This window comes from Moschus berezovskii, chromosome 2 (assembly GCF_049115385.1).
Source record: "Moschus berezovskii isolate FMDL1 chromosome 2, NW_MosBer_1.0, whole genome shotgun sequence".
NCBI classification, from domain to species: Eukaryota; Metazoa; Chordata; class Mammalia; order Artiodactyla; family Moschidae; genus Moschus; species Moschus berezovskii.
In genome coordinates, this window is record NC_142461.1 from 7,497,433 (window position 1) to 7,517,261 (window position 19,829).

The following is a 19,829-nucleotide window of genomic DNA, read 5'->3' on the forward strand; positions in this document are numbered from 1 at the left end:
TAATTTAGAAAAATTAGTTTCCAAGACTCGAAACGTGGGAGAGTTCACATTACCATCTGAACTTCTGACTTCACTGGAAAAAAATGCAAAGATGTGGCCACATTGGGCCCGTGATCCCAGGTGGCAGAGCTTGCCTGGGCTGCCTATTCAGACAGGGTGTGTGCCCCCTTGAAAACCACATGGGTTTTCTGTTCCACGCCTTTTCTTCCTGATCCCCTTGCTCTCGTCGGTCCACCCCAGGGACTGCCAGCCATGTCTCTAGGTTGGCGGGAAAAGCGAAGGAGAGCTGGGGGTCCCTGGGCCCATGCCCTCCCCGGGGCCCCTGCTTACCAGGGAGCTGGGAGGTGGAGGCGGCTTGGTGATGTATCTGTAGCTCAGGTAGCAGAGCCCTGCAACCAGGAAGCCCATGGAGAACAGGAAGGCGCCGGAGAAGGAGTAGGTCCATGTCCGATCTGGGTCAACAAGAGGCAGAGCAGGAAGGCTGAGGCTGTCAGTGTGGATGCTGGCAACTCGGGCCTCGTCCCCCAACCCCACCTCTCGGGTTGGGCTTGGGAAGGCCTCTTCTGCCCCCAAGACTTACGGGGTGAGGGCACAAATGGAGGGCCACACACCACATATCTAAATATTAAGAATTTATAAATCATGTTTTTACATTAAGTAAAATATGTTCTGTGCCCCCTCCTTGACAAACATACTTTTCATAACAACCTGGAAGGCTCGAAGCTTGCTTCTTGGACTCCTCTGGCTGCAGAGTGGAAAGAAGGAAGTGCAGGGGGGAGTTCCCGCAAGCCCAGCCTGGCTCCAGTACACTCTGCCAGGGGCCTCAGGCACAAGAATATGGGCTTATGGTCAAGTTCATCCACGGCCCCTACAATACCCATCCTTTGGCCACCCTTTGAGCCGAGGGCTTGTCCTCTGGAAGAAAGACCCAAAGAGGAGACCTGCCGAGACCGGACACAGGCTCTGGCCACTGATGCAGGGAATTTCGGGGCTCACAGAGTCCACAGGGATCTGCCCTCTTGGACTTAAGGACCCTTCATCTTGTGGGGAGGGCCATGACCAGGGCAGGGCTGGAGCAGGACCTTACAAGGGCCTTTCTTGTCTGGGTCTAAGGGAAGTCCTGCCTTTCTGGCGGGGGCTTGGGAAAGAGGCAAAGGGAGGGGAGATGGAATGAGAGGGGCCTGACTTGTCCACATCTCAATCAAGGTCTCAGCTGGGTATTGGGAAGACCTCGCTCAGGAGGGAGCCTGGGAGGCATCACCCTCTCTAAAGCAGAAGGAGAGGACAGACAAGGCCTTTAGGGCTGAGCCTCCTTCCTGCAGTCCTGTGTCTTTGGAATGGGCGCCTGCAGCCAGTTCTTGGCATGACACACTTCCTGTCACCAACTCAAGTGGGACTGGGAAGTAGCTTAGTAAAGAAGAGGTAGCTGGGGTTTTTGTTAAAACTGGTGATTTGGGACTTCGCTGGTGGTCTAGTGGTTGAGAAGCCATCTCCAATACAGGGAACACTGGTTTGATCCCTGGTTGGAAAACTCAGCTCCCACATGCTTCAGGACAACTAAACCATTGTGCCACAATTAAAGAAAGCCTGTGCGCCGCAATGAAGACCCAGCACAGCCAAAACAAACCAACAAAAGCTGGTGGTTTGGGTTACCCAGCGGTCCTGACTCTACAAGTCACCCTCCTGCGGTTCCTGGCCCCTGTGTGGCTTCAGCTTGGATGGTCATCAGTTGCCAGGGACCTTGGCAATGACTGTGAACCCTGGGAATTGTTGGAGACTTTACTTCCAGCCCTCTCCTCGCTCCTTCCCAAGCCCCTGTAGCTTGGGCCTCTCTGGGTAGCCTCCCACCTGAGTGATACCCTGTCCCCTGCCACCTGATACTCCCATCACTCTACTGGGAAGAGGACAGGAGCCACAGGTTTCTACACGACATGCCTAATGTGACTGGAAAACTGCAGCTCCCTGTACCAGGACATGAAGTCATGGGACCAGATGCCATGATCTTTGTTTTCTGAATGTTGAGCTACAAGCCAACCTTTTCACTCTCCTCTTTCACTTTCATCAAGAGGCTTTTGAGTTCCTCTTCACTTTCTGCCATAAGAGTGGTGTCATCTGCATATCTGAGGTTATTGATATTTCTCCCAGCAATCTTGATTCCAGCTCGTGCTTCTTCCAGCCCAGCATTCCTCATGATGTACTCTGCATATAAGTTAAATAAGCAGGGTGACAATACACAGCCTTGACGTACTCCTTTTCCTATTTGGAACCAGTCTGTTGTTCCATGTCCAGTTCTGACTATTGCTTCCTGACCTGCATACAGGTTTCTCAAGAGGCAGGTCAGGTGGTCTGGTATTCCCATTTCTTTCAGAATTTTCCACAGTTTATTGTGATCCACACAGTCAAAGGCTTTGGCATAGTCAATGAAGCAGAAATAGATGTTTTTCTGGAATTCTCTTGCTTTCTCCATGATCCAGCAGATGGGGTAACAGTGGAAACAGTGTCAGACTTTATTTTTTTTGGGTTCCAAAATCACTGCGGATGCTGATTGCAGCCATAAAATCAAAAGACGCTTACTCCCTGGAAGGAAAGTTATGACCAACCTAGATAGTATATTAAAAAGTAGAGACATTACTTTGCCAACAAAGGTCCATCTAGTCAAGGATATGGTTTTTCCAGTGGTCATGTATGGATGTGAGAGTTGGACTGTGAAGAAAGCTGAGTGCCGAAGAATTGATGCTTTTAAACTGTGGTGCTGGAGAAGACTCTTGAGAGTCCCTTGGACTGCAAGGAGATCCAACCAGTCCATTCTAAAGGAGATCAATCCTGGGTGTTCATTGGAAGGACTGATGCTAAAGATGAAACCGCAATACTTTGGCCACCTCATGCGACGAGCTGACTCACTGGAAAAGAGTCTGATGCTGGGAAGGATTGGGGGCAGGAGGAGAAGGGGACGACAGAGAATGAGATGGCTGGATGGCATCACCGACTTGATGGACATGAGTCTGAGTGAACTCCGGGATTTGGTGATGGACAGGGAGGCCTGGCGTGCTGTGATTCATGGGGTCGCAGAGAGTCGGACACGACTGAGCGACTGAACTGAACTGAACTGTATCAGGACAGGGACTTGGAACATTTCTGCCATCTCACTCACGGGGAAGTAGGAAGACATGACAAAAACAACACTGGAAAGTGGGGCATTAGAGGTCTGGTTCAGTCACTGATGTGTTGAGCCTACTCTCTTCTGCATGACCCTCTCCGGTCTAAGATTAATTATTAATAATAACAGTAGCCAGCGATGTCTGAAGTCTTACTACATGCCAGGCACTATGTAGAGTGCTCTACCAATGCCATCCTACCAAACAGATGGCTGTGTATGCCCCCTCTTTACAGATAATGACGCTGAGTCTCAGAGAGGTTGAGTGACTTGAACAAGGTCACACAGCTACTCAGTGGCGAAGCCAGGGTTGACACATATAACTCCAAAGGTCATTCTCACAGCTGCTACAAAATGATACCTTTGTTTCCTTGTCTGCTAAATTAGGATATGGGGTGAGCCGAGTCTTAGACCCCTTTCCAGCATCAGGATGCTGGGATGATGGTCCAAGACCTTCGGAGAGGGAGATAAGGAGGGGTCCTGGGCTCTGGGGTAGGACAGACTCCTGGATACAGGCTCAAGGGCAGGATGTTTCATCCTGAAATGGAAGTAAGAGGAATAAATGTACAGTAGAGAGGACTGGCTCTAAATGAAATTGCAGCGTGGTGATTAGAGCCCAGTCTTCAAATTCAGATGAATCTAAGTAGGTTCAGACCAGCTGTGTGATCATGGGCAAGTTGCTTAGCCTCTCAGAGCCAGAGTTCCTCCTCTGTAAAATGGGGACGAGGTTACCCAACTTGCCGGACTGTTGTAAGAATTCAATGAGATAATATATGTAAAGCATTTTGCACAGTGTTTGGCACTAGAGTAGGTACTTAATCAATGGTAGGACTTCTTATTAATATTCTTGATTATAAAGGATAAGGCACCTTCTATATGAAGAAACAGTCACCAAGAAGTATGATTCACATAAAAGCAGCTACAGTCTTAGAAAAAAATGGTATCATGAGTTAGATCATGTAGGATATGGATAGATCAGAAGGATACGGTAGAGTGGCCTGCAAGTTGTCAATAAGCAAGGGGACAGGGGCGAGCCAGGAATGGAGGAGATTTATCCAGTAGGGTCAGAGGAGAGGGTCACAAATCATATACATATACTCCTAGCTCAGTGCCTGTGACATGGGTTTCTTTTTTCTAGTTCTTCCATTGCCAAGTTCTATTCCGGTCTTCGTTTGGCCCTTTCCCCAGGAAGGGCACGCCCCCTGCAAGTGGCCGGTGCTGGCTGGTCCATCACGCATATCTTCCCATGAAAACTAAAGCACTGGGACTCGGGTAGAGAAGTCAGTCTCCTATAGTCTCTTGGAGAAACCGTTGAGCTGATTTTCTGAACAAAGCTAAGAACCTAACTGATGATGATTCTACCAAGCTGCAGTTATACCCTTGGGTCCAGCCTCTAAGCTGCCTGGCCTCTTCATCAGACCAGAAATCACCTACTGACTTCATTAATCTAAAGATGATGACTAGGGTGGAAACTGTTTTCCAAGTCCATCCAATCCAATGCTATCGCTTTCATCCACTAAACTTACAGCATTACATTTCTATCTCTATGAAAATAAACACAAATAAAAATATCATGGTGCTTACAATGAGAGTCGAGTTTCAACGTGCTAGAGGAAATGAACACGGGACACCACCTCCTTGAACCAGTGACTCAAAACTATTTCAATAGAAGCGGAGTGATGAGAGTGTCTTCCCTGGAATTAGGCCTCGTTCTGTCTGTCACCACCGGTGCAATTTTGGGCAAGTTGCTTAACCACTCTGAACCTCAGTTTTCTCAGTGGAACCAAGGTCCTTCATAGCTAGCTCATGAGAATTGTGTTTTGTGGTGTCTGGTCCCTGGCTGGTACTGCAGAAATGCTATTATAATCACGGCTATTTTTATTTGACCTGGGAAGGTAATGAGGGATCTTTTTATCTTTTCTGCTCTCCCATCAGCAGATTATTTCCCAGGATGTCTCACTTGAGTTAATATAAAGTTGAATTTGCTTTGCCAGGATACACACGCCGTTTGTCAGAGAGAGGAAATTCAGACATAGGCTAGAGGGTGCAGATTAAACATTTGCTATGATAACCCACCAGCTAACTCATTCATGGATAAACAAAGATTGGCTTTAATAATGCACTGGTAATCCTTCTGTGTGTTTTTTTTTAGCGCACATTCAAGCCTCACCTGGGTTATCAGGAGGAAAGCACAGAGTCAAGATTTGAATTCAGCAGTCCCACCTCCCTCTGGCTTCAGCTGAACTTACCTGGCAGTGTTTTCACTCGGCATACGTAGGGGGTGCTCTCCTTGAACAAGTTTGGAATACAAATCATGATGGTCCCACGGAACTCCGTGTCAGGGGTCAGGCCGACAAACTCATATTCTCTCTGCTTCCCTTCAAAGTGCTGAATTTGACAGAGAACAGAGAGCAACATCTCTTAAACACCAGCCTCCATAAGGAGCCTGCTTACAACACTGCCAGGGTCATTGAACTTAGTAAAATGGTACAACCAGCTGCCCAAACCATACACCAGTAGGTCAGTCTGCAGTGCTCCATTCCCAGTCCCCTAACTTCTGGTTTCTCCCTAAAGCCAGTGAGTTGCAAGCTCAGTGTACTTTCACTTGGAACAGTGTCTGGCATTTAGCATGCACTCTATAAATACTAGTTGCTGTTATATTACCACCATCAGGGTGGCACCACCACCATCACTGCCACCATCACCACCATCACCACCACCATCACCACCGTCACTATAAAGGACAGACTGTATGGACCTAACAGAAGCAGAAGATATTAAGAAGAGGTGGCAAGAATACACAGAAGAACTGTACTAAAAAGATCTTCACGACCAGGATAGTCACGATAATGTGATCACTGACCTAGAGCCAGACATCTTGGAATGTGAAGTCAAGTGGGTCTTAGAAAGCATCACTACTAACAAAGCTAGTGGAGGTGATGGAATTCCAGTTGAGCTATTTCAAATCTTGAAAGATGATGCTGTGAAAGTGCTGCACTCAATATGCCAGCAAATTTGGAAAACTCAGCAGTGGCGAGAGGACTGGAAAAGGTCAGTCTTCATTCTAATCCCAAAGAAAGACAATGCCAAAGAATGCTCAAACTACCGCACAATTGCACTCATCTCACACTTACTCTTTACTATTTTGAGTAAAGTCATGCTCAAAATTCTCCAAGCCAGGCTTCAGCAATATGTGAACCGTGAACTCCCAGATGTTCAAGCAGGTTTTAGAAAAGGCAGAGGCACCAGAGATCAAATTACTAACATCCATTGGATCATTGAAAAAGCAGCAGAGTTCCAGAAAAACATCTATTTCTGCTTTATTGACTAAACCAAAGCCTTTGACTGTGTGGATCACAATAAACTGTGGAAAATTCTGAAAGAGATGGGACTACCAGACCACCTGACTTGCCTCTTGAGAAACCTGTATGCAGGTCAGGAAGCAACAGTTAGAACTGGACATGGAACAACAGACTGGTTCCAAATCGGAAAAGGAGTACATCAAAGTTGTATATTGTCACCCTGCTTATTTAACTTATATGCAGAGTGCATCATGAGGAACGCTGGGGTGGAGGAAGCACAAGCTGGAATCAAGATTGCCGAGAGAAATTTCAATAACCTCAGATATGCAGATGACACTACCCTTATGGCAGAAAGTGAAGAGGAACTCAAAAGCCTCTTGATGAAAGTGAAAGAGGAGAGTGAAAAACTTGGCTTAAAGCTCAACATTCAGAAAACAAAGATCATGGCATCTGGTCCCATCACTTCATGGGAAATAGATGGGGAAACAGTGTCAGACTTTATTTTTTGGGGCTCCAAAATCACTGCGGATGCTGATTGCAGCCATGAAATTAAAAGACGCTTACTCCTTGGAAGGAAAGTTATGACCAACCTAGATAGCATATTAAAAAGCAGAGACATTACTTTGCCAACAAAGGTCCGTCTAGTCAAGGCTATGGTTTTTCCCGTGGTCATGTATGGATGTGAGAGTTGGACTGTGAAGAAAGCTGATCGCCAAAGAATTGATGCTTTTGAACTGTGGTGTTGGAGAAGACTCTTGCAAGTCCCTTGGACTTCAAGGAGATCCAACCAGTCCATTCTAAAGGAGACCAGTCCTGGGTGTTCACTGAAAGGACTGATGCTGCGGCTGAAACTCCAATACTTTGGCCACCTCATGCGACGAGTTGACTCACTGGAAAAGACCCTGATGCTGGGAGGGATTGGGGGCAGGAGGAAAAGGGGACGACAGAGAATGAGATGGCTGGATGGCATCACCAACTCAATGCACATGAGTTTGAGTGAACTCCGGGAGTTGGTGATGGCCAGGGAGGCCTGGCGTGCTGTGATTCATGGGGTCGCAAAGAGTCGCACACGACTGAGCGACTGAACTGAACCATCACTGTCACCATCATCACCACCACCTCTCCATTCTTCCTTCTTCTAGTTCCCCTTTTCCTCCCCCCCTTTTTTTAAATAAAATAACAAAGCCCTTTGACTATCCATCAGTGTCTTACATCCTCATTGCTTCTGTCTTGACTGGACCTCAATATGTTTGCCCTGGACTCTTGCAGTAGCCCCCTTACTAGTCACCAGTCTCTGGTTTGGTCCCTGTCCACTTCCAAATTTAACCTTGTGTCACAGTGACCTCTCTAAACAATTGATAGAATTGCAAAGCTCCTCTATTCAAAACCCTTTGATGGTCTAGGTCGTATTACAGAGTGAAAACCCCTGGTTCCTGCCCACCTTGTTCACTCATCTCTCCTTGCTGCTGCTAAGTCACTTCAGTCGTGTCCGACTCTGTGTGACCCCATAGACGGAAGCCCACCAGGCTCCCCCTTCCCTGGGATTCTCCAGGCAGCTCACCTAATTAGTACTTCAGCCTCTGGTGATATAGAATGCCTGCCACTCCTGCAGACACTTTGCTTCGGAAGCAAGCCTTTGTCTTTTGCGTCTGCCCATCCTTCTGCTGGAGCTGCTTTTCAGTTCTCACCCGCTTGTATGTCTCGAAACTCTCTGACCTTGAACTCCTTTCTTGGCTGGCTCATTCCATCATTCTGGCTCTCTTCCTACCTCTCTGATTGCCCTTTTAGCTCCTCAGTGTTGTTTTTCTGAAAGTTTCACTCTTCATCTATTTTTTTCCTTCTTCTTCCATGTATTTTTTGCTGACTTTTTTCTTGATCTGTGGCTCCCGTGATCACCAATGTGTGGGTAACCCTCAGACTGATCTCAGTAAGATCTATGGAATTCCTGGGGCACACTGCCAGCTCTCTCCTGAACATCAGTCTGCAGGTTTCTCTAACTTCACATGTCTAAACATCCTGATCTCCTCTCTCTGGGTTCTATCCCATCCCGAACCCCAAACTGGCAACTGTATTTGATTCCCTAGTTAGTTCAGTTCAATCGCTCAGTCACGTCTGACTCTTTGAGACTCCAAGGACTGCAGCACACCAGGCTTCCCTGTCCATCACCAATTCCCGGAGCTTCCTCAAACTCAGTCCATCGAGTTGGTGATGCCATCCAACCATCTCATCCTCTGTCGTCCCCTTCTCCTATCTTCAATCTGTTAATAAATGTCTTTCTTGTTCTAATGTCCAAAGCACAAACCTTAAAGCCATTTTTTGACAAATGCTCTCTCATATCCTGTGTATTTAATTGCCTTGAAATAATCCATAAACTTTTCTTTAAAGGTCTAGGACCTATGTTCTTGGGAGTTTAAAGGCTAAGAATTTTCTTCTTTGGTTCTTTGCCTTTCAGCTATACCTTCCCTTTTCCAGGCACGTGGAGGCCAGGGTTTAGGGTATTTATGGTTTTTCTTTTGAAGGTGGTGAAGAAGCGCATATATGGATTTAACAACTTAGTATTTTATGGAACTCATATGGTTGAAATGATCATGTGATACAATTCCAGTAGAGTTTTCAAGGTCCAAAGAGTCCTTCCTTCCCCAGTTTTTTACTGCCTCCATCCTGGTTCAGGCCCTTACCATATCCAGCATGTACCATTGCAATAGCCCTCTGACTTCCCACCCTGATCACTCTTTCATTTCTATGTTTGATCTCTCTTCTTTCTCAGTAATTTACAGCTTCTATTGGACCAATCTTCCCTAAAATAACAACTATAAATTCTGGTCAAAATAAAAATTACTTTTAGGTATTGGAAAGAACATAACACAGGCAGATACCGGAGAAAGGAGGAAGGGATGGCACTGAATAAATTTCTCTTTCTCTTTAGTATCTTTTGGCCTGAGGACGGGCCCCCATTTATACCATGTGGGATGGGTAACAGCTAGACAAAAACCTTGTAATAATCTTACTGGTTTCAATAACCAGAAGACAGAGTTCAGGACAATCCTTAAAGCTGGAAAGTGAGGGGAGAAACCACAGATAAGAGAAGTTCCTAGAGAGGGAGGCCTGAATTCTGTGTATAAACTTTGTCCAAGTTCTTGGCTGATACCTAAAGTATGCACTAATGGAGTAGACTCCAAGCGGTCGAGGTAAGGTTTCAACTGAACATTACATCGCTGAGATTTTGGAGCTTGAAGTTCAGCCAATTAAGTGCCGAGTAAGGCAAACAAAAATCAGTATTCTTTGGAGGAACATAAGAGAATCCAGTCCTTTCAACAGATCATTCACAATGTCTGGGATGCTTTCCAAAAGTTTTAGGCATGTAATCCATACTCAGGAGAAAAGACAGTTAATTATGACTTACCCCAAGATAACCAAAATGTTTGAATTAGCAGACAACGATTTTAAAGTCAGTTCAGTCGCTCAGTCGTGTCCAACTCTTTGTGACCCCATGGACTGCAACACACCAGGCTTCCCTGTCCATCACCAACTCCTGGAGCTGGCTCAAACTCATGTCCATTGAGTTGGTGATGCCATCCAACCACCTCATATCCCGTCGTCCCCTTCTTCTCCTGCCTTCAATCTTTCCCAGCATCAGGGTCTTTTCAAATGAGTCAGTTCTTCACATCAGGTGGCCAAAGGATTGGAGTTTCAGCTTCAGCATCAGTCCTTCCAATGAATATTCAGGACTGATCTCCTTTAGGATGGACTGGTTGGATCTCCTTGCAGTCCAAGGGACTCTCAAGAGTCTTCTCCAACACCACAGTTCAAAAGCACAGTTCTTCAGCACTTAGCTTTCTTTACGGTCCAACTCTCACATCCATACATAATTATTGGAAAAACCATAGCCTTGACTAGGTGGACCTTTGTCAGCAATATAATGTCTCTGCTTTTTAATATGCTGTCTAGGTTGGTCATAGCTTTTCTTCCAAGGAGCAAGAGCCTTTTAATTTCATGGCTGCAGTCACCATCTGCAGTGATTTTGGAGCCCAAGAAAATAAAGTCTGTCACTGTTGCCATTGCTTCCCCATCTATTTGCCGTGAAGTGATGGGACCAGATGCCATGATCTTTGTTTTCTGAATGTTGAGTTTTAAGCCAGCTTTTTCACTCTCCTCTTTCACTTTCATTAAGAGGCTCTTTAGTTCTTCTCCACTTTCTGCCATAAAGATACTATCATCTGCATATCTGAGGTTATTGATATTTCTCCCATCAATCTTGATTCCAGCTTGTGTTTCATCCAGCCCAGAGTTTCTCATGATGTACTCTGCATATAAGTTAAATAAGCAGGGTGACAATATACAGCCTTGATGTACTCCTTTCCCAAATTGGAACCAGTCTGTTGTTCCACGTCTGGTTCTAACTATTGCTCTTTGACCTGTATACAGATTTCTCAGGAGACAGGTCAGGTGGTCTGGTATTCCCATCTCTTTAAAAAATTTCCACAGTTTGTTGTGATCCACACAGTCAAAGGCTTTGGTGTAATCAATAAAGCAGAAGTAGATGTTTTTCTGGAATTCTCTTGCTTTTTCTATGATCCAATAGATCTTGGCAATTTGATCACTGGTTCCTCTGCCTTTTCTAAATCCAGTCTGAACATCTGGAAGTTCTTGGTTCATGTACTGTTCAAGCCTAGCTTGGAGAATTTTGAGTGTTATTTTGCTAGTGTGTGAAATGTGTGCAATTGTATGATAGTTTTGGGATTGGAATGAAAACTGCCCTTTTCCAGTTCTGTGGCCACTGTTGAGTTTTCCAAATTTGCTGGCATATTGAGTGCAGCACATTAATAGCATCCTCTTTTAGGATTTGAAATAGCTCAACTGGAATTTCATCACTTTCACTAGCTTTGTTCGTAGTGATGCTTCCTAAGGCCCACTTGACTTCGCATTCCAGGATGTCTGGCTCTAGGTAAGTGATCACACCATGCTGGTTATCTGGGTCATTAAGATCTTTCTTGTATAGTGTTTCTGTGTATTCTTGCCACCTCTTCTTAATATCTTCTGCTTCTGTTAGGAACATACCTTTTCTGTCCTTTATTGTGCCCATCTTTGGAAGAAATGTTCCCTTGGGATCTGCAATTTTTTTAAAGATATCTCTAGTCTTTCCCATTCTATTGCTCTCCTCTATTTCTTTGCACTGATTACTTAGGAAGGTTTTCTTATGTCTCTTTGCTATTCTTTGGAACAGCATTCAGATAGATATATCTTTACTTTGCCTTTCACTTCTCTTCTTTTCTCATCTATTTATAAGGCCTCCTCAGACAACCAGCTAATATAAGTATGCTCAAGGAGTTAAGGAAAATGTGCTTACAATAAATGAATAATTTTCCAGTAACATATAGAAACTATAAAAATTAGAGACTTCAGAACTGAAAAAAAGTTTAAAATAAAAATGCCCACTGAATAGTCTTAACAACAAATTGGAGATGACAGAAGAGTCACAGAACTTGAAAACAGATTAACAGAACAGACACAATTAGATAGTGGTGACAGTTGGAAAATTTCTTGAATATATGTAAAACCACTGATTCCTATATTGTAAAGGGGGTGATTTTTATGATATGTGATTATATCTCAATTCTTAAAAAGGGAAAGACTATCATAATGCTGTCTACAACAGATACATTTTAAATATAGAAGCACTAGCAGGAAGGTTCAGGAGAGATGTGACACATGTATACCTGTGGCTGATTCATGTTGATGTATGGCAGGAACCATTACAATATTGTAAAGCAATTATCCTCCAATTAAAAATAAAATAAAATGAAAAAATAAATATAAAGGCACTGATAGTTTGAAAATATATGGATATAAAAACTACACCATACAAATTATAGATATAAGGCTTTGTTTTGTCAGGCTGCTAAGTTGTTTCTGACTCTGCCCATGGGATTTCCCAGGCAAGAATACTGGAACAGACTGCCATTTCCTTCCCCAGGGGATCTTCCTGACCCAGGGGTCAAACCCACATCTCCTGCATTAGCAGGCAGATTCTTTATCATGAGCCACCAGGGAAGCCCCAAATATAAGGCTGCTGCTGCTAAGTCACTTCAGTCGTGTCCGACTCTGTGTGACCCCATAGACGGAAGCCCACCAGGCTCCCCTGTCCCTGGGATTCTCCAGGCAAGAACACTGGAGTGGGTTGCCATTTCCTTCTCCAATGTGTGAAAGTGGAAAGTGAAAAGTGAAAGTGAAGTCGCTCAGTCGTGTCCGACCCTTAACGACCCCATGGACTGCAGCCTACCAGGCTCCTCCATCCATGGGATTTTCTAGGCAATAGAACTGGAGTGGCTTGCCACTGCCTTCTCCGAAATATAAGGCTAGAGTCACTATATTAATAGTGAGATAAGGTAGACTTCAATAAAAAGAGTATTACTAGAGATAAAAGGGAACAATTCATAATGATGAAAGGGTCAATTCACCAGGAGGCTATAACAACCATGTTTGTAACTGTCTGATAATAAATTTTGAATATGCACAGAATTAAAGGGGAAAATAGACAAATCCATAATGAAAGCTGGAGATTGTAATACTCTCAGCAATTAAGAGAACAATAGAGCTCCCCCAAATCAGGAAACACATAGAAGATATGAATGACACTCTTAGCCAACTTTGTCTAATTGGTATTTGTAGAGCACTCCACAAAACACCCGCAAAACACATATTCTTTTCGAGGGCATGTGAAACATTCACCAAGATAGCCCATATGGTGGGCCATAAAACAAGTCTCCATAAAGGAGTGAACTCACACAGAATATGTTCTCCGGTCACAAACTGAATTAAACCGTAAATCAGTAACAATAAAATATTCATTCCAACCCCAAATATTTGCCAAAAATGAGTTGTGATAAAGCCTCTTCCTGCTCAGTAATCTCTGCTCACTCCCCTTGAGGACTGAAGCCAATAACGACTCCTGATTCCTCCGTCTGCCCTCCAGACTTCGACAGCACGGCCCCAGCCTGTCTTTTCGGGGCTGGCATATTTCCTCCCCATCAGTGGTTCTTAAGCTTTAGGGTGAGTAGTGATCACTGGGTTCCTACTAAAATTCAGATCCCAGAGGCGAAACTCTAGAATTTCATGAAGCAGATTATAAGGGGGCCCAAGAACATGCATTCTAAACCAAGGCAGTAGGAGATTGCGATGCCATTGGTTTGGGACCAGGTTTATTTACTGAGAAACTGTTCTACATGGCCCTATGATTCAACTCAAATCATAGTTTTGTGCTTTCCAACACTATCTTAAGTGTCCTTGCTTTTCTCTCTGATCGTAGTGGGACAAGGTAGACCAGGGAAAGGGGGAGGGAAGGAATGTGGACTTGGAACAAAGCTGGCTTTGAGTCTTGACTACGCTATTATTTGCTGACCAGTCTTGAGCAAGTGACTTAACCTCTCTGAACCTCTGTTTTCTCATTCAGAAAATGGAGACAGAATCACCTACTTCACAGTGTTGTGATGAGGGATAAACGACACAGTCAGCATATATTACCTGGTACACCTCAGAAACTGGTACTGGCACAAGAAAGTCTCCTGTTCTAGAGGTTCTCTCAGATCTCTCTGAGCTGACACCTCCTCTGTTCTGTCTCTCACACACTCTTGTTTCCCTCTACCTCTAGCTGTATAAATTCTTGCTTTCATTCTTGCCACACCCATTGGATTATAAACTCCTTGAATGCAGGAATAGCCATTCAGTGGGATTATGGATTATTGGCTCACACTACAGGGGGCACGGGGACATAGTTCCTTTATTTTCTGAATACAAAAAGAAATGTGTAACATTTGACAATTTATGCCCCTGCCTTCCACCTTTCATTATTACTGATCTTAAGACACTGCTTGTATCCAGTTCCCTCAAAAAGTGGAGAGTCAGCAAAAAGAATTGCAGCAGTAGAAACTGATTCCTTGAGTACAAAATGAAGCAGGGCAAAGGCTAACAGAGTTTTACCAAGAGAACGCTCTGGTCATAGCAAACACCCTCTTCCAATAACACAAGAGACAACTCTACATATGGACAGCACCAGATGGTCAATACTGAAATCAGATTGACTTTTTTTTTTTTTGCAGCCAAAGATGGAGAAGCTCTATACAGTCAGCAAAAACAAGACTGGGAGCTGACTGTGGCTCAGATCATGAACTCCTTATAGCCAAATTCAGACTGCAATGGAAGAAAGTAGGATAAACCACTAGACCATTCAGCTATGATCTAAATCAAATCCATTATGATTATACAGTGAAAGTGACAAGTAGGTTCAAGGGATTAGATCTGATAGAGTACCTGAAGAACTATGGATGGAGGTTTGTAACATTGTACAGGAGGTGGTGACCAAAACCATCCCCAAGAAAAACAAATGCAAGAAGGCAAAAAGCTTCTCTGAGGAGGACTTACAAATAGCTGAGAAAAGAAGAGCAGTGAAAGGCAAAGGAGAAAAGGAAACTTTACTCAACAGAAGGCAGACTTGCAAAGAATAACAAGGAGAGATTAGAAAGCCTTCTTCAGCGATCAATGCAAAGACACAGAGGAAGACAAAAATAGAATGGGAAAGACTAGACATATCTTCAAGAAGTTTGAGTAGGCTCCAGGAGTTGGTGATGGACAGGGAAGCCTGGTGTGCTACAGTCCATGGGGTTGTAAAGAGTCGGACATGACTGAGCAACTGAACTAAACTGAATTTCAAGAAAACTAGAGATACCAAGGGAACATTTCATGCAAAATGGGCACAATAAACAACAGAAACAGCAAGGACCTAACATAAGCAGAAGATATTAAGAAGAGGTGGCAAGAATACACCAAAGAACTGTACAAAAAAATGTCTTAATGACCTGGATAACCATGGTAGTGTGGTCATTCGCCTATCACCTAGAGCTAGACATCCTGGAATGCAAAGTCAAGTGGGCCTTAGGAAGCATCACTGTGAACAAAGCTAGTGGTGGTGATGGAATTCCAGCTGAACTATTTCAAATCCTGAAAGAGGATACTATTAATGTGCTGCACTCAATATGCCAGCAAATTTGGAAAGCTCAGCAGTGGCCACAGGACTGGAAAAGGGCAGTTTTCATTCCAATCCCAAACAAAGGCAATGCCAAAGAATGCTCAAACTACTACACAATTGCACTTATTTCACACACTAGCAAAATAATGCTCAAAATCCTTCAAGCTAGGCTTGAACAATACATGAACCGTGAACTTACAGATGTTCAGATTGGATTTAGAAAAGGCAGAGGAACCAGCGATCAAATTGCCAATATCCGTTGGATTATAGAAAAAGCAAGAGAATTCCAGAAAAACATTCTACTTCTGCTTTATTGATTACACCAAAGCCTTTGACTGTGTGGATCACAAAAAACTGTAGAAAATTTTTAAAGAGATGGGAATACCAGACCATCTTACCTGCCTCCTGAGAAATCTGTATGCAGGTCAAAGAGCAAAGTTAGAACCAGAATTGGAACAACGGACTGGTTCCAAATTGGGAAAGGAGTACATCAAGGCCATATATTATTAATCTGCTTATTTAACTTATATGCAAAGTACATCATGAGAAATACTGGGTTGGATGATCACAAGCTGGAATCAAGATTGCTGGGAGAAATATCAACAGCCTCAGATATGCAGATGATACCACCCTAATGGCAGAAAGCAAAGAGGAGCTAAAGAGCCTCTTGATGAAATTGAAAGAGGAGAGTGAAAAAGCTGGCTTAAAATTCAGCATTGAAAAACAAAGATCATGACATGCGGTCCCATCACTTCATGGCAAATAGATGGGGGCAAGTGGAAACAGTGGCAGATTTATTTTCTTGGGCTCCAAAGACACTGTGGATGGTGACTGCAGTCACGAAATTAAGATACTTGTTCCTTGGAAGAAAAGCTATGACAAACCTAGACAGTGTATTAAAAAGCAGAGACATTACTTTGTCGCCAAAAATCCATATAGTCAAAGTATGGTTTTTCCAGTTGTCATGTACAGATGTGAGAACTGACCCATAAAGAAGGCTGAGCACCAAAGAATTGATGTTTTTGAATTGTGGTGCTGGAGCAGACTCTTGCAAGTTTCTTGGACAGCAAGGAGATAGAGATCAAGCCAGTCAAACCTAAAGGAAATCAACCCTGAATTTTTGTTGGAAGGACTGATGCTGAAGCTGAAGCTCCAATTCTTTGGCCACCTGATGCCAAGAGTGGACTCATTGGAAAAGATCCTGATGCTGGGAAAGATTGAAGGCAGGAGGAGAAGGGGACGACAGAGGATGAGATGGTTGGATGGCATCACTGATTCAATGGACATGAGTTTGAGCAAACTTCAGGAGATAGTGAAGGACAGGGAATCCTGTAGGGCAGTCCATGGGGTTGTAAAGAGTTGGACATGACTTAGGGATTGAACAACAAAAGAAACTGATTCCAGTATTTTCCAAAGAGGACATGTGAGAATGTTAATAGAAGATGTCTTCAGAATGTTAGAAGACATTAGGCAAAAAAAAAAGAAAAGAAAAAGAAAAAAGCCAACATGTAATGCAAAATAAAGGGACTTTCTCTGATCAAATACATGTGAGAACAGTTGTATTAAACAAACTGAAACTGGAGTCTTGAGTTTGCAGGACTTGTCAGAGACTTTAGCATGCTATTTTGTGTGTGAATTTACAGGAGGTAGGCTGTAGGTGTATTCTGGGAAATGCTGATTTATGTAACACATCTCATTTTTACTTAAAGCAATGCAGAGAGGAAAATGGGTTTTGGAGGCAGGGAAGGGCCATGGTGGTATGTATATTCACCCTTCATTTACCATTTGGTAGGTGTGGTTGATGTGCAGCTTTAAGCGGTAGAGTAGGTCCTGGAAGATGTTCTCCAAGGTCAGCTGGTGGCCATTCCGAGCACGGATCGGTGTGTAGGTGGGATGGACAATCATCTGGATGGATCTCACCTTGGGGATACAGGTCACATCAGGTGGTTTGATGCTAGCTACAAAAGGGAGAGAGAGAAAAAGAAATGAAACAGTTGTAATCAGCTAGAAGTGTCTGAGAGACTGCCATGGACCTTGGGAAATGACTGCTTTCCACCCTCTCCCACCCTAGCCCCAGCCATGCTTCTGAAAGCATCAGCTAAATTAACAGGTGAGAAGAGAAGCGATTGGTGCTTGGGTGTAAGGCTGGCAAAGGGGTGACCAAGGGTAGTGGGAAGAGCCCAGGGAGAGGAGCCCTGCCCTCCTAGGCTGATCATACCCTTACCCCAGCCTCCACACATCCCCAGTCTACTGGCAATGAGAGTTTTGGGGAGTGATGTTTCAACTGTGCATCCTGAAGAATGTTTGCGGTTTGAAATATCATTGATGTAGCCTCAAAGGCAAGGCCTAAGACTTCAATCTCTCTCACGATGAATTTTCCAAATAACCAAACGACCTTTCCTGGTTTATAGACCCTTCTGTAAATTTGATGAATGTTATGGTTCTTTGCTCCCCCAAAATGTACATATATAAAAATCTTGCAAACAATTTCAGGGATTCATGTCTCCCCCTGAAGCTGACTTATAAAAAGTCCTCAAAGGTCCATTGACCTCCAAGATTAAAATGATCTGCACTAAAAGAATGTTTGCTTCAGTGTTATTTATTAAAACAACAACAACAAAAAACCTGATTCCGTCGGGAAGTCAGTTAATGTACCTCCATAGAATGGATCATTCTTGTAGTTGTGAGATATCATGATGTGGAAAAGTATTTCATGACATGGGTAAATGTTCACGATACCATGAAATGAAAAACAAACCACCAGATCACAAAAGAGTAGATACAGTTGCTAGTAACTGCAGTTATGTTTAAGTGTTCAGATTATTTGGGCTTAGTTTTATTTTTCTTTACATATTTCTATATTTTCCAAATTTCCTACAATAACTATGCATTAATTGAACAAGCTGAGAGACAATATAAAATAACTTACTGAATTTTATTTTCTTAAAAAGCCATGTGACTTTTAACTCAATTAGTGAACATCACCCGCTTAACTTGTGTGAGGAGTTTGGCGACTCATCCATTTATCCATCCAGCCATCTAATCCTTCATCAGTTACGTATGGAGCATCTCCTATGTGCCAGGCGCTATGTCAGGGACTAGGAATACAATGGGTCCCACGCCCACGCATGCCTTCATGACGCTCACATTTCAATTCAGATGATATCCGTGCAAGCAAACGATAAAGACAGGTTATGATCTGGGCTCTGAAGTCAGTGAACAGTTCATGGTGACGGAAAATAGCAGGTGATGACCTGTATAGTACGAGGGAGTTGTTGGGGCTGTGGGGTGGGGATGTTCACTTAGGAGGTGAGGTTGAAACTGAAGCGTGACTGAGGATTGGAGAAGAGTCACGGAAGGAGCAGGGGGACGGGGTACGGAGGCCTTGGTTGCGCTCAAGCGGCGAGGTGAAGGTGGTCTGCTTACGAGAGGTCTAGAGACGGAGAAAGATGGAGAACCACGCGGGGGATGCTGTCCAGGCTGGGGCGTCTTCCCTAAAAGCCACATCCTTAACTAGCCCTGAGAGGTAGAGCCCTTCTGGATGCTCCACCCACTCCAGAGGGGAAAAGGCCATCCTCCCACCCCGCATCCCGTGCAACGAGAGGCCTCTACTCACTGTGCTGCAGTGGGCTGAAGCGGTCGGTCATCTTGGTGGCAGACCGGCCTGCCCCGTCAGTGGCGGTGACCCGGGCATAGTAGAGCTCGGTGAGGTTGCCTGTCTCCACGGTAAGGTTGCAGGATTTCCGGGTGATCCGCTGGCAGCCCTTCTTTTCCAACCATCCTCCCTCTCCATACCTGTGGGCAAGGGAGGGGCTGGAGCACACCTTTCATGAACAGGCTTGGCAGCCAGCCTGTGGTTTATTAATATTGATAACGATATCGGATATTTACTTAGCACGTGTGTCCCGGGCTTTTTATGCAGATGATCTGTTAGTCTTCAGATCAACCTCACAACAGTGTTGTGAGGTTCACACATTATTAATATCTTCCTTCCTTTTCAAGTCAGGAAGCCAGGGCTTCAGGAAGTAAAATTTGCCCAGCTGTTTGCATCATGCATGCAGGGAGCCAGGATGTGAGCTCAGACAGTTTGAGTTCATGTTCTGGGCACTGTTAGGCCCATTGACAGGTCAGGGACCTGGGCCTTGGAGAGGGCAAGTGACTTGGCACAGGATGAAGTGGCAGGATCAGGAATGGAACCCAGGTTTGCAGATTCCTGAGCCCATGCAACCCGCCTCTCCTGCCTGCGAAGGGAGATGAGCGGGAATGGGGCTGGGTGGAGGCTGGAGGGGGTGAACATGACTTTTTGTTGACTTGCGTGCATGCATGCTAAATTGCTTCAGCTGTGTCTGAC

General features: G+C 44.4%; 1 protein-coding gene across 5 annotated transcripts in view; it reads right to left on the minus strand.

The window, feature by feature from the left end:
* The window catches only part of IL22RA1 (interleukin 22 receptor subunit alpha 1), a 28,060-nt gene that overhangs the window by 3,133 nt on the left and 5,098 nt on the right, over window positions 1-19,829 (minus strand). For 4 of the 5 annotated variants that reach the window (XM_055397722.2, XM_088843523.1, XM_055397723.2 and 1 more), the window contains 4 exons: window positions 19,095-19,273; window positions 17,261-17,436; window positions 5,404-5,542; window positions 331-452 (listed from right to left, as the gene is read on the minus strand). In XM_055397722.2, the coding sequence (XP_055253697.2) occupies window positions 331-452; window positions 5,404-5,542; window positions 17,261-17,436; window positions 19,095-19,273 (616 nt within the window). Of the gene's footprint in view, window positions 1-330; window positions 453-5,403; window positions 5,543-17,260; window positions 17,437-19,094; window positions 19,292-19,829 lie in introns of all 5 variants that reach the window. The other variant, XM_088843525.1, reaches the window with a different exon arrangement.